Here is a 14,502-nt window from a genome sequence, read left to right as displayed (position 1 = left end):
GGAGCCCGACGTGGGATTCAATCCCGGATCTCCAGGATCACGCCCTGGGCCAAAGGCAGGCGCCAAACCACTGCGCCACCCAGGGATCCCTATTTTATATTTTATTTTATTTTATTTTATTTTATTTTATTTATTTTATTATTTTATTTTATTTATTTTATTTTTATTTTATTATTTTATTATTTTATTTATTTATTTTATTTATTTTTATTTTATTTATTTATTTATTTATTTTATTATTTTATTTATTTATTTATTTTGTTTTGTTTTATTTTATTTTATTTTATTTTATTTTATTTTGTTTTGTTTTGTTTTGTTTTGTTTTATTTTATTTTATTTTATTTTATTTTATTTTAAGTAGGCTCCAGGCTGGAGCTCAATTCAGGGCTTGAACTCATGACCCAAGCTTGAGATCAAGACCTCAGCTGAGTTTCACTGCCTAAAAATCCTCTATTATCTTTCCCTTCCCCTGACCCCTGGAGATTGCTGATTATTTTCAAGTTACCAAAGTTTTGCCTTTTCCAAAATGTCATATGGTTGAAATCATACCATATGCAGCCTTTCCAGAGTGGCTTCTTTCCCTTAGTAAAATTGCACTTAAGTTTCCTCCATGTCTTTTCATGGGTCGATAGAGCATTTATTTTTAGTGCTGAATAATTTTCCATTGTCTCAGGGCACCTGGCTGGCTCAGTTGGTAGACTGTGTGACTCTTGAACCCCACACTCATGGGTTCAAGCCCCATGTTGGGTATAGAGATTACTAAAAAAAAAAAAAATCTAGGGACGCCTGGGTAACTCAGCAGTTTAGCATGTGCCTTCAGCTCAGGGCATGATCCAGGAGTCCCGGGATCGAGTTCCACGTCGAGCTCCCTGCATGGAGCCTGCTTCTCCCTCTGCCTGTGTCTCTGCCCCCCTCCCCGCCCCGTGTCTCTCATGAATAAATGAGTAAAATCTTAAAACACACACACACACACACACACAACAAAAACCTAAGAAGGGGCAGCCCAGATGGCTCAGTGGTTTAGCGCCGCCTTCAGCCCAGGACGTGATCCTGGAGACCTGGGATCGAGTCCCATGTTGGGCTCCCTGCATGGAGCCTACTTCTCCTTCTCCTGTGTCTCTGCCTCTCTCTCTCTCCGTGTCTCTCATAAATAAAAAAAAAAAAAAAAAAAAAATAAATAAATAAAAATATAAGAGAAAATATTCCAGTGTCTGAATGGGACTATAATTTCTCTGTCACTTACCAAAGGTTATCTCGGTTGCTTCTAAGTTTTGGAAATTATGAATAAAGCTGCTATAAACATCTGTGTGCTGGTTTCCTCTGTGAAAGTAACTTTTCCCCTCTACATGCACAGTTTTAAAAGGTCACTCTGGGGGTTTCTGAGTGGCTTAGTCGGTTAAGCATCTGACTTTGGCTCAGGTCATGATCTTGGAGTCCTGGTATTGAGCCCCGCATGGAGCCCCACACTGGGCTCTGTGCTCAGTGGAGAGTCTGCTTCTCTCTCTACTCCCCCCACCCCCACTCAAGCTTGCTCTCTCTCCTTCTTTCTCAAATAAATAAAATATTTTAAAATAAAATAAAAGGTTATTCTGGCTGCATCAGGACGAGCTTCTGGTGGGACCTCTCAAAGGTGAGGACTTTGGCACAGGAAAGCCCCCTGGGGCAGGTGAAGAGGCTTTCCCACGCCTGATGGGCTTCATCCAAGGGCCTCTCCCTGCCTTGACCACCTTCAGCGGGCTCCATTCACCCCTTGCTGGAGCCTTCTGGTTCTCAGAGGTTCTGCTCCCTGAAATATACCTACAGAGGTGGAACTGGAGGCTCTGTTTCTCCCAAGCCTCTGGTTCTGGAGTAGAGACAATGTTGGCTCCAATCCTAATTTTGCTACTCACGCGGACCTGTATTCTCTTCTGCAAGATGAGGTAATAATAGAGTTTACCCAGGATTCAGTGACATTTCCAATAAGGTCCCACATGGAAAGTGTGAGTGATAAGCACTGGTGTGGTAACAGTGGTCATTGTCATTTATATTAGGAAAACACTTTCCTCCAGACCCCATATCTAGATGACCTGGAGGGAGTGAGAGGTAACAGAGATCACTGTCAGAGCAGGAGCCACTGAAAATGCTGTGGGGAAGTGTTCCCCAAACCTGGAAGCTACACACCTGTAAGAGCAATGAGGTTTTGGAACTGACTCCCCACCTTGGTTGCCTGGGGCCCACACTCAGGGGTTTCCAACTAAATGCTCCTCAAACCTGGAACACCTGGGAAGGGTGGGACTCCCAGTAGTTACAGTTCCTGAATCGCTCCTCTGCGTTGGGGACACTAACATGGATCATCTCATGTAATCAGCCATTTAGTTGACAATGGTTTATTGGGGGCCTGTTATTCGCAAACTCTGTTCTAGTGGGGTGTGATGTCTAATTGGGGCATCTCTCCCAATCAGATGGGAGCCCCCGGATGTGAGGTGATGATCAGGTGGGACCTGATGGCACAGGCTGTGAAAGAATTCACCTGGGTCAGGACAAAGCCTATATAAGTTTTCTGAATACACCTGCAAGGGAGCAGCGGGCAGGACAGCAAAGCAGAGGCTCTTAGCAAGGAGGTAGTGGGTAAGGATTGTTTTTAAAGAGGGAGGGTGGGGATCCCTGGGTGGCTCAGTGGTTTAGCGCCTGCCTTTGGCCCAGGGCGTGATCTTAGAGTCCCAGGATCAATTCCCACGTCGGGCTCCCTGCAGGGAGCCTGTTCTCCCTCTCTCTGTGTGTCTCTCATGAATAAACAAAATCTCAAAAAATAAAGAGGGAGGGTGGGGTGCCTGGGTGGCTCAGTGATTGAGCATCTGCCTTTGGCTCAGGTCGTGGTCCTGGGGCCCTGGAATTGAGTCCCACATGGGGCTCTGCACAGGGAGCCTGCTTCTTCCTCTGCTGATATCTCTGTGTCTCTCATAAATGAATAAATAAAATTACATATGGCAACATATGGCATTTGCCCTTTATTGGTAACTGTGCTGGGTTGTAAGTAGCCCATTGGTGAGTTAGTGCCTACGGATATTTTGAGCTGCGTCACCTGATGGGCCTGTGTTCAGCTAAGTGGACGCTGTGGGGCCTTTCTACAATCGATCGCTCAAGTCTGTTTGCCCAAAAGCAGCCTCTTCCCCAAGGGAGAGAAAATAAAACACCTCTGCCATAGTGAAAAACATACTTGATTACAGACTGTAGGGGAAAAGAAGGAATGGGTCAGGAGTTAGGAGGACTGGAGGAGAAACCTGGGCCTCTGTGAAATTCCAGATGCCTGCCTCTGTCATAGTTGGGCTCCATTGTCAATGCTTCAATGGTAAACAATGGTACCTCCATTAACAGTCATGCTTATTACGCTTCAAGTTGTATTTAACTGTTGACTAAACCATAAACTCTTTGAGGCAAGGACTGTGCCTGCCCCCAGGAAGGTCCACCCACAGGAGCTCATCAAAGGCCTCTTGCTACTAACAGGCTCAACCCAATGAGGTGGGAGGAAAATGAGGCCCAGGGAGAGCGTATGAAACCTGATGTACTAGGTTGAATAAGTGTCCCCCAAAGATTTATGTCTGCCCAGAACCTTGGAATGTGACCTTATTTGGAAACAAGCTCTTTGCATGTCACTAGTTAAGATCTTAGATTAAGGTGGGTATTAAATTTAACAAGACTGGTGTCTTTTGTTTCTTTTTAAAGATTTTTATTTATTCATGAGAGACACACAGGAGACACAGGCTCCCTGTGGGGAGCCTGATGCAGGACTCCAACCCAGGACCCCAGAATCACAACCTGAGCCAAAGGCAGATGCTCAACCACTGAGCCACCCAGGTGCCCCAAGACTGGTGTGTGTTTGTTTATTTATAATATTTATTCAAGAGAGACGGGGGGCGGGGGGGGGGGCAGGCTCCATGCAGGGAGCCTGACAGTGGGACTCGATCCTGGGTCTCCAGGATCACACCCCGGGCTGAAGGAGGCCCTCAACCCTGAGCCACCCGGGGCTGCCCAAGACTGGTGTCTTTTAAAGAAAGGCTATGTGCACACATGTTCGCGGGCACACATATGAAGAGGGTGGGTCCTCTAGGGAGAGAGCAGAACTTGTGAGTGATGCAGCTGCAAACCAAGGGACTCCAAGGATTGCTGACCACCACCCAGAGCCCGGAAGAGCAAGAGGGGATTCTTCCTTAGAGCCATTGGAACATGGCCCAGTCACATCTTCATTCCCTACTTCTGGCCTCCACAACTGTGGGGAAACACCCCCACCCCCAGCGCAAAGATCTACATGCCTAGGGTCACTCAGGACTCGGCACCGGTTCTGACCCAAGTGTTCCCCACTGATTTTTACTAGTGCGTGGCTGAGCGCAGCAAGAGGACAACAAAACAAACGAAAAAAATAAAAAAAGAAAGAAACAAAAAGACACGGGACGTCAGATACTGCAAAGAGCTATGGGGAGAAATACAAGATAAGACGCAAGTTTAGGGGAGGAGGAGATGTGGTTTTCCGCACGGTGGTCCCACGAGTAGACACTTGCAGGCATGGGGACGCGAATGCCAAGGCCCGGAGGCAAGAGAGTGCCGGGCCGGCAGGGGGACATTGTGGCTGGAAAGTAGCAGGCAGAGAGCAGACGAGGGAGAGCCCGGGCCCGAGAGGACGCTGCGGCTGACGTAGTGCTCCTGGGCTCAACCCGCATCCCTAACAGGGCCCCAGAGAACAGCGCCGCACCCAACATGGCGGCCCCCCCGGGGCACGCCGGTTGGCGGGCGGAAGTACGTAGCGGCAGGCGCCGGAAGTGGCAGGAGGCCGAGGCCCCCGCCCCCTACCGGGGTCTCTGTGGAGCCGCGGACGCGCCGGCTTTGAGCATCCCTGGCGGGCCAGGGGAGGCCCTGGGGCTGCGGCTCTGGCAGCCGCGGCCCCGCCCGCTTTCACCATGGCCAGCTCCGAGGAGGTACGGCCGGCGCCTCTCTCCGCTCTCCTTCCTGCCCCGCGGCTTTGGCTCCGCTCGGGCCTTCCCATCCCGCCCCGGTCCCTTTTGCGTCCTTTCCATCCGGCCCGCTAACCCGCTCCATCCTTCCTGTCCCGACCGCAGCCTGGCTCTATGCTTCCCATCCTGACCTCGACCCCCCACCGCAGCCCCCTTGGCCCTGTCCACTCCAACCCTGGCGTTGGCCAGGTTTGGTCCTTCCTGCTCCGACCCTGGCCTCGGCCTCGCTGGGTCCTTCGCATCCCTATCCTGGCCCCGCCCCGCCCCCTAGGTCCTCATCCTGTTGCGAAGGCTCAAGTTCTCTCCCCCCTTGGGTTTTCCGTCCCTTTGCCAGCCCGCAGGCGTGATCGCCAGGGTTCTTCCCCCGCTTCTGCGCCCCCAGAGTTTCCAGTCTCCCGTAGACCTCTCAGGCCCCTTTCTCACGCCCCCTGTACCTGGGTTCAGCCCTTGGACCTATGGGACCTCCGTCTTCCATGCCCACTCAGTACCCCATCCTCTATCTCTGAATGCTCAGTTTCAGCCCACTTTCCTCTGGTTGTGTGACTGGGGAGGGTAATGGAGGAAAAGCCATTTCACCTGGGGAACTTCTGGTTTACCCTGGAATTCCTTTCCTCGGTGCTCTGCAAGTCTGGGTCCGAGTCCCTGTGATGTGGTGCAAGGTATTTTATCTGCAGACCAGGGTATGGGGGGCCCGGACTCTGACCCGTGTCTTTGCATTTGTTGCTTACTGCCTATCTTTGTGTACTTGTGTGCACCTGTGTGTGTGTTTAGCATCTGGGCCTTGGACCCTGGAGTGCATTTCCTGTCTTAGGGGCTCACCTGTGCTATGGGGAAGGGGAATCAGAGGTTCCAGTGTTTCCTTCGAAATGGATGTGGCCAGGATTGCAGATAGTTCCTCTTCATTTGAAGTGAGTTTGGCTTAGAAGTGGCCCCTTGATTGAGAGGGAGGATGTGGGACACACCTGCAGACGGTGGTAGGATTGAAGGGTAGGAAAGCTGAGGCTCTTCAAGGAATAGTTATGGGGCAGCCTGACTGTGTTAGCAGATTCCAGGTAATCGTGTGTACTTGTAGGAGCTGGGGCACTGGTTCCTTGCTCTTAGGGGGTCCTGGTACAAAAGGCTCTCTGTTCCTTGAAGCATATGTGAGTGACCTGGCTAGAGGCCTCTTGTTCCTTCATGGGCACCTCATTCTACCCTGGATGTGGAGATCAAGGACCCTTCTGGATTGTTCTGTTTTCTATTTATTGGTGTATAGTTTGCACACCATAAAGTTCAGTTTTTTAAAAAATATTTTATTTATTTATTCATGAGAGACACACAGAGAGAGAGAGAGAGAGAGAGGCAGAGACACACAGGCAGAGGGAGAAGCAGGCTCCATGCACGGAGCCCGATGTGGGACTCGATCCCGGGTCTCCAGGATCACACCCTGGGCTGCAGGTGGTGCCAAACCGCTGCGCCACCGGGGCTGCCCCCATAAAGTTCAGTTTTAAAGTGTGTGTTTATTTTTTTATTTTTAAAGATTTTTTTAAAAATTTATTTATTCATGAGAGACACACACGAGAGAGAGAAAGAGGGGCAGAGACACAGGTAGAGGGAGAAGCAGGCTCCAAGCAGGGAGCCTGACATGGGACTCGATCCCAGGTCTCCAGGATCATGCCCCGGGCTGAAGACAGCGCTAAACCGCTGAGCCACCTGGGCTGCCCTAAAGTGTGTGTTTAAAGTAAATTTTATGCCTAACGTGGGGCTTGAACTCACAACCCTGAGATCAAGCGTTGCATGCTCCACGGACTAGATGCCCCAAAGTGTTTTTATTTTTTACTTTTTATTTTTAAAAAAGATTTTATATATTTATTTATGAGAGACACAGAGAGACAGGCACAGATATAGGTAGAGGAAGAAGCAGGCTCCTTGTGGGGAGCGTGATGTGGAACTTGATCCTGGGATCACGACCTGAGCCAAAGGCAGATGCTCAATCACTGAACCACCCATATGTCACCCCAAAGTGGTTTTAAAAAATACATTCACAAGGCTGTGCAACTGTCTCCACTATAGGATTCCAGAATGAGGTGGTTTGATTTTGAAAGTCATTACTGACTTTATTTATTTTAAAGATTTTATGTATTTATTCATGACAGACACAGAAAGAGGCAGAGACACAGGCAGAGGGAGGAGAAGCAGTCTCCATTGCAAAGAGCCTGATGCTGGACTTGATCCTGGGAACCCGGGATCAGGCCCTGAGCCAAAGGCAGACTCTCAACCACTGAGCCACCCAGGCATCTCCATTACTGACTTTAAAATGTAGATACTCGGGCATCCTGGGTGGCTCAGAGGTTTAGTGCCTCTTTCAGCCCAGGGTGTGATCCTGGAGACCCGGGATCGAGTCCCATGTCAGGCTCCCTGCATGGAGCTTGCTTCTTTCTCTGCCTGTGTCTCTGCCTCTCTCTCTCTCTCTGTGTCTCTCATGAATAAATAAATAAAATCTTAAAAAAAAAAAATGTAGATACTCAGGGTTACTCCCGGAGTTTCTGGGAGTGGGGGTCTGCTTTTTTTGTAATGCTTCAAATGATTGTGAAGTGGTGATCTGTTGACTCACCTGGTTCAGTGCTGCTTTCTCTTGGAAATTAAAAAGTGATTCCTGTTTAGCAGCTGTCCTTGGCTTAGTGAGGAGATAAGCAATCAGGCAAACCACGACAGTGACAGTTCATCTGATGAGGTGGGAGTGTAGGACGGTCCTTGGTCCTGCAGCAGAGGGGCTGGATGAAGGTGAGTTAAGCCTGTCTGGCTGATGCTGGGAGGGCTTCACTGTGTTTAAGCCCTTGAGCCAAAGTTCTGAAAGGCCTGGAGGCCTGAGGCAGGGCACATTCCAGAAATGGCCAACTAGAGAAGCCAAAACCTAAGAAGTGGAACAGAATGCAGAGTGCAAACCCACAAAATTGTGCACCTCTTCACACTGACTCTGTGATTTAACAAAGTTTTTATAATGTGAAATATACCGTAGCTAACAATCTTGTATCGTCAAAGTGCCCTGTAAGGAGCCTTTCTGTTGTACCCACTGCCCACTTATTTATTTATTTATTTTAAAAGATTTTATTTATTTATGAGAGAGAGAGAGAGAGAGAGGCAGACACACAGAGACACAGGCAGAGGGAGAAGCAGGCTCCATGCCGGGAGCCCGATGTGGGACTGGATCCCAGATCTCCAGGATCAGGCCCTGGGCTGAAGGCGGCGCTAAACTGCTGAGCCACCCTGGCTGCCCAATTGCCCACTTATATAAAAAGATCATTTTTTTTCCTTTTTTTTTTTTTAAAAGAAATATTTTATTTATTTATTCATGAGAGATACAGAGAGAGAGAGAGAGAGAGAGAGAGGCAGAGACACAGGCAGAGAAGCAGGCTCCATGCAGGGAGCCCGACGTGGGACTCGATCCCAGGTCTCCCCCCAGGATCACACCCCAGGCTGCAGACGGCGCTAAACCACTGGGCCACCCGGGCTGCCCTCATTTTTTTTTTCCATTTAGTGTTTATTCTGTTTTGTTTTGTTTTAAATAATAAATGTATTTTTTATTGGTGTTCAATTTGCCAACATACAGAATAACACCCTGTTTTGTTTTGTTTTTAAGTAAGCTTCATGCCGAACGAACGTGGGTCTTGAACCTACAACCCGAACGACGTAGAGTCACATCATTCACTGACTGAGCCAGCCAGGCGTAGCCCCCCTACCCATTGCCCAGTTTTCATAGTTAACACATGACCAGTCTTGTTTCATCTCTGCCTCTCTCTTTGGCTTATTTAGATCATTCCAGACATCTCATCAGTTGATTTGTGAATGCTGTGATTCCTTTGGATGCCTGACTCGTAAACATCTGGGAAGGGATGTTTTTTGGGCAAGTACTGAAGTTTCAGTACTTAATTTTTCTCTCTTCTCTTCTCTTCTCTTCTCTTCTCTTCTCTTCTCTTCTCTTCTCTTCTCTTCTTCTCTTCTTTCTCTTCTTTCTTTTCGTTGCTTCAGTTCTTAAAACAAAATAGTGAGGGACCCCTGGGTGCCTTAGTGGTTGAGCATCTGCCTTTGGCTCAGGGTGTGATCCCAGTTCAGGGATCGAGTCCCACATCAGGCTCCCTGTGAGGAGTCTGCTTCTCCCTCTGCTGTGTCTCTGCCTCTTTCTGTGTCTTTCATGGATAAATAAATCTTAAAAAAAAAAAGTGAAATATTACATTCTGCAAAGTGCATAAAACTCTCTAAAGCTTACACTTCAAACCACTTGTAAGTGGTCATTATCTGGTTCTAGCCGTATGTTTTTTTTATTTTTTTATTTATTTTATTTTTTTATTTATGATAGTCACACAGAGAGAGAGAGAGAGAGGCAGAGACACAGGCAGAGGGAGAAGCAGGCCCCATGCAGGGAGCCTGACGTGGGACTCCATCCCGGGTCTCCAGGATCGCGCCCTGGGCCAAAGGCAGGCGCCAAACCGCTGCACCACCCAGGGATCCCGCCGTATGGTTTTCAGATACGTCTGTCTGCCTTCATGCCTGAATTGATTTTCCGCAGGGTGCCTGTTCTGGATCTGTCAGGAAGCCCCAGTAGCCCCTTTCTTGTGGAGGGAAGGGCAGTTTCAACTGATCAGGCCCAGCCTGAGTCTGACCTCAGGCTACTTACCTATTTTTTTTTTTAAGATTTAAAAAATTTATTTATTAATGAGAGAGAGGCAGAGACACAGGCAGAGGAGACTGATACGGCTGAGCCATATCCCTGAGCCACCCAGGGATCCCTAATTTATTTTTTATTTTATTTATTTATTTATTTTTTTAATTTTTGAGCTCTAAGGGGATGCCGGGGTGGCTCAGCGGCTGAGCATCTGCCTTTGGCTCAGGACATGATCCCGGAGTCCCAGGATCGAGTCCTGCATCGGGCTTTCTGCATGGAGCCTGCTTCTCCTTCTGCCTGTGTCTCTGCCTCTCTTTCTCTCTGTGTCTCTCATGAATAAAAAAATAGAATCTTAAAAAAAAAAAAAAAAATAAATGAGATCTACGCCCAGTGTGGGGCTTGAACTAATGACCCCAAGATTGAGAGTCACGTGTTCTACTGACTGAGTTAGCCAGGCACCTCTTATCTAACGTTTTTGAGATGGAGAATGGTTCTGCCTTAGTTTCCCTGAGGCTGAGAACAAGAGGTGCTGAGAGACAGAGGCAAGCTCCTGCCAGTGTAGATGGGTGTGTGTGGAGGTGGGCATTCTCTGGGCCGCATTTTTGTTTCACTCCTTTGCAGTCAGCATTCCTTGTTTGCTGTTGACCTCTGCAGAGCTGCTGCCTTTCCTGGGGAAAAGCGGTGTGTGTGTGTATGTATGTATGTGTACTTATAAACCACAGGACCTTGGCTTAGAAAGCCTGGGTTCCAGGGAAGACTTGACTAGTGCAAATCCGGTAGCCACCTGCCAGGATGAGCCATTGGAGATGGGGATGGGTAGGTGGGAGGCAGCTGCTCCCAAGTGCCTGCAGGGTGCTGGCCCCAGGGCAGAATGTGGGGAAAATCATCTTGTGGGGTGTGCTGAGACTAGACACAGGGGGCTGGAGCTCAGTTCCTGCCTTTTTTTTTTCTTAATGTAACATTTAGGTAGTTTTTTTTTTTTTTTTTTAAGATTTTATTTATTTATTCATGAGAGACACAGGGAGAGGGAGAAGCAGGCTCCATGAAGGGATCCTGACATGGGACTCGATCCTGGGTCTCCAGGATCATGCCCTGGGCTGAAAGTGGGGCTAAACCGCTGAGCCACCCAGGCTGCCCTAGGTAGGTTTTTTTTTTTTTTTAAAGATTTTATTTATTTATTCATAGAGACACAGAGAGAGAATGAGAGGCAAAGACACAGGCAGAGGGAGAAGCAGGCTCCATGCAGAGAGCCTGACTTGGGACTCCAGGGTCTCCAGGATCACGCCCCAGGCTGCAGGCGGCTGCGCCACCGGGGCTGCCCCCTAGGTAGGTTTTTTATAAAGATTTTATTTATTCATCCTTGAGAGACACAGAAAGAGAGAGGCAGAGATAAGCAGAGGGAGAAGCAGGCTCCATGCAAGGAGCCGGATGGGGAACTCAACCCTGGGACTCTGGAGTCACACCCTGAGCCAAAGGCAGATGCCCAACCACCGAGCAACCCAGGTGTCCCTAAATTTTTTTTGTTTAATTTTCCTTATTTTAACATAAGCCCCATGCCCAATGTGGGACTTGAACTCACAACCCTGAGGTCAAGAGTCACGTAAGTCTACTGTCTGAGCTAGCTAGGTACCCCTGTAACTTCTGGGTGTTTTTTTTTTTTTTTATTAAAGATTTTATTTATTTATTCATGAGAGACACAGAGAGAAGCAGAGACATAGGCAGAGGGAGAAGCAGGCCCCATGTGGGGAGCCTGATGTGGGACTTGATCCCGGGACTCCAGGATCAGGCCCTGAGCCAAAGGCAGGCACTCAACCACTGAGCCACCCAGGCGTCCCCTTCTGGGTGGTTTTTTTTTTTTTTTTTTTTTTTTTTTATTTATGATAGGTACACAGTGAGAGAGAGAGAGAGAGGCAGAGACACAGGCAGAGGGAGAAGCAGGCTCCATGCACCGGGAGCCCGACGTGGGATTCGATCCCGGGTCTCCAGGATCACGCCCTAGGCCAAAGGCAGGCGCTAAACCGCTGCGCCACTTCTGGGTGGTTTTAAGAGAAATTCAGTATTAGTAGTATAATGTGGATGTTATATGATGCTGGACCTTCTTAGAGTGTTTTGCCCTGTGTTTTCATTCCTCTGAGAAAGTATTCTTACTTTGATAAATATGCAGATTGGGGATCTGGAGGGGTTTGCCTCAAGGTGCTCAGCAGGCAGATTCAAGCAGTCCCTCTTGTCCTCAAGCCCTCTATCTTTGGAGCGCAACAGCCAACCTGGCCTGATAAGGATTGCCTCTGGTTTGAGCCTCATCCTACAGAGGGAGTCCCTATGTCTGGGGTGGGGTCCGGGAATCTTACTTTTAACAGGTGTCTGGGTGATCCCTTTGACTGGCTCTGGGAAGCAGTGAGCTAAGGAAAATCACTAATGGTTGAGAACACTAACCCTGAAATATGGTGCCCCAGAGCACTGTGACCTTGGGAGTGTTGTGGCCTTGGGTGCCCTCGCAAACCACAGGAATAGGGAGATAGGATTGAAGGTACCTCAGATGGAAAGGGGAGCAGGAAGGGCACTTCTGGCTGCTGCCTCTGATGGAGAAGGGAACATGGAAAGGGTCAGTGCTATTAAACAGGTGAGAAATATTTATGGAAACCCTTTACCAGGCCCAGCGAGGTCTTGGCTGGCCATAAAACCTGTTAGGACAGAGTAGAAGGGTGTTGCAGTCAGAGTACCCGGAAAATCCCTGGAGGCTGCGTGGGGTGTGCAGACAGGCTCTCCCTCCCCGGATTTCATGGTTGCCATGGCAGCAGCAGGGCTTTCCAGGCTTCAGTGCTTCCATCCATGCAAATATGTACAGAAGAAAAGTCAGTCTGAGGGAGGAGGAGAGCTTGTAGACAGAATCACTGGAAAAGACAGTGGAAATAATCCTGGGTGCTCTCTCCTGGGGTGGTCAGTCAGGCACACCATTCCCCACATAGTGAGGACTTTTTTAGGGGCAGGTGGATCGCTTCTGGGGGATTAGAGCCTCCAGTTCCTTTGTCCTTGACTTGGAGATTTCATGTTACACGAGCCTGGGTTGAGCTCCCTCTCCCTTTGGGTTGTATACAGCAACCTGGGAACGGCAAAAGGCCCATAGGAGGGGAGAAAATCTTGTGCAGACGGCTACCAAAACAAACCGAAATGTGTGGTCATCTCTCTCTCTTTTTTTTTTTTTTTTAAGATTTTATTTATTTATTCATGAGAGACCCACACAGAGAGAGGCAGAGACACAGAGGGAAGAGAACCAGGCTCCATGCAGGGAGCCTAATGTGGGACTCAATCCCGAGACTCTGGGGTTAACGCCCTGAGCCGAAGGCAGATGCTCAACTACTGAGCCACCCAGGCGTCCTGGAAATGTGTGGACATCTTGTGGGGAATATGAATCTCTAGCCAGAAAGTGTGATGAGGTGGAGGTACTTGTGCACTTCCTGTTAGCTAATACTGATCTTAAGATGTCAAAGTGCCATCAGTAGGTACAGTTTCTTATTCATCAGGACTTGGTGGCTTCATTCTCTGGATTTTCTGGCCCCTAATGCCAGCACTGGGAAGAGCTGCCCTCTGCCCCTGTCTGAGGGCTTGATATCCATCAGAGCGACCCTGAGAGGCCAAAACACTGTTGTCACCCCCAGTTTTTCCTGTTTCTTGATGGAATTCTCTCTCCCAAGTGTTTTTTTTTTTTTTTTTTTTTTTTTTTTTTTTATGATAGTCACACACACAGAGAGAGAGAGAGAGAGGCAGAGACACAGGCAGAGGGAGAAGCAGGCTCCATGCACTGGGAGCCTGACGTGGGATTCGATCCCGGGTCTCCAGGATCGCGCCCTGGGCCAAAGGCAGGCGCCAAACCGCTGTGCCACCCAGGGATCCCTCTCCCAAGTGTTTTAAGCATGATACTGGGATGGTGGGAGAATAGTTTTCACAGGTGGAAAGCCCTGGCCAGTGGTCCTAAGTTGAGTCTGAAGCATGCCAGGTAGGAAAAAAAATCTCTTAAATTTGGAAAAGAATGGAAGTTTCTTACTTTTGAAGAGAGATCCTGATATGCAGATCTAAAAGCGGATTTTGAAGAATATCATGGCTTCTTGCACTGCAGTTAAGATTTTTGGTAAAAGCACCTTCTTTCCCAGACTGTGGCGAGGGCAGCTCTTGGCTCTGTCTTTGGCTGAAGAGGCCACCCTCAGGGACCCCATGGGAATTTGGTGTTCCCCTTATTTTCAGGACACATCCAACGATGGAGACATGCCCCCTACAGCAGCCGCTGTGGCAGTGGGCGCCCACCTTCTCGGCTTTTCGGATGAGATCCTGCTGCATATCCTGAGCCACGTCCCCAGCACAGACCTGGTTCTGAACGTCCGGCGCACCTGCCGGAAGCTTGCGGTGCTATGCCTGGACAAGAGCCTCACCCACACTGTGCTGTTGCAGAAGGACTATGAGGTGAGGCATGGGTTGCAGGGGTGGTGGTGGTGCTGGTGTGCGGGCAGGGCTGGGGACGGCTCCCATGCCCATCTGAGGACTAGCACTGCCTGGCAGAGGTGCACATGTGGCTGGTGATAAAGAGGGCAGGTGCTCAGAGTCCTGATAGGCTCAGCCTCCGAGATTCGTGAAGTGACAAAAGCTACAGAGGCCAAGAGGTACAGGTAGAATGCCACCCAGCAGGAGGGCATGGCTCAGTGGGTGCTGTGTGGGGAGGGAGCCAGACTTTCCAGTGGATGCCTAGGAGTGGGTTCCAGGTTCCACGGTGGCTGTTGGAACTTTTTGCGGTACCAGAGGCACCATCTTACCCCCTAGCAGCTGCATGAGGGTTTTCAGGTGCTGTACACCCTCCTGGTCAGGCTTTGAAGCGTCCACTCTTCT

The 14,502-nt window shown here is 49.1% G+C and overlaps 1 protein-coding gene across 8 annotated transcripts in view; it reads left to right on the top strand.

The window, feature by feature from the left end:
* Positions 1-4,799: 4,799 nt before the first annotated feature.
* FBXL18 (F-box and leucine rich repeat protein 18) overlaps positions 4,800-14,502 on the top strand; it is a 66,334-nt gene continuing 56,631 nt past the window's right edge. For 5 of the 8 annotated variants that reach the window (XM_072836886.1, XM_072836889.1, XM_072836882.1 and 2 more), the window contains exons 1-2: positions 4,800-4,949; positions 13,867-14,082. In XM_072836886.1, the coding sequence (XP_072692987.1) occupies positions 4,932-4,949; positions 13,867-14,082 (234 nt within the window). In that variant the 5' untranslated portion in view covers positions 4,800-4,931. Of the gene's footprint in view, positions 4,950-8,777; positions 8,869-13,866; positions 14,083-14,502 lie in introns of all 8 variants that reach the window. The other 3 variants (XM_072836884.1, XM_072836883.1, XM_072836888.1) reach the window with 3 other exon arrangements.

Source organism: Canis lupus, chromosome 8, assembly GCF_048164855.1.
Source record: "Canis lupus baileyi chromosome 8, mCanLup2.hap1, whole genome shotgun sequence".
NCBI lineage: Eukaryota > Metazoa > Chordata > Mammalia > Carnivora > Canidae > Canis > Canis lupus.
The sequence above is the reverse complement of the archived record's forward strand: the minus strand, read 5'-3'. Positions and strand labels throughout refer to the sequence as shown.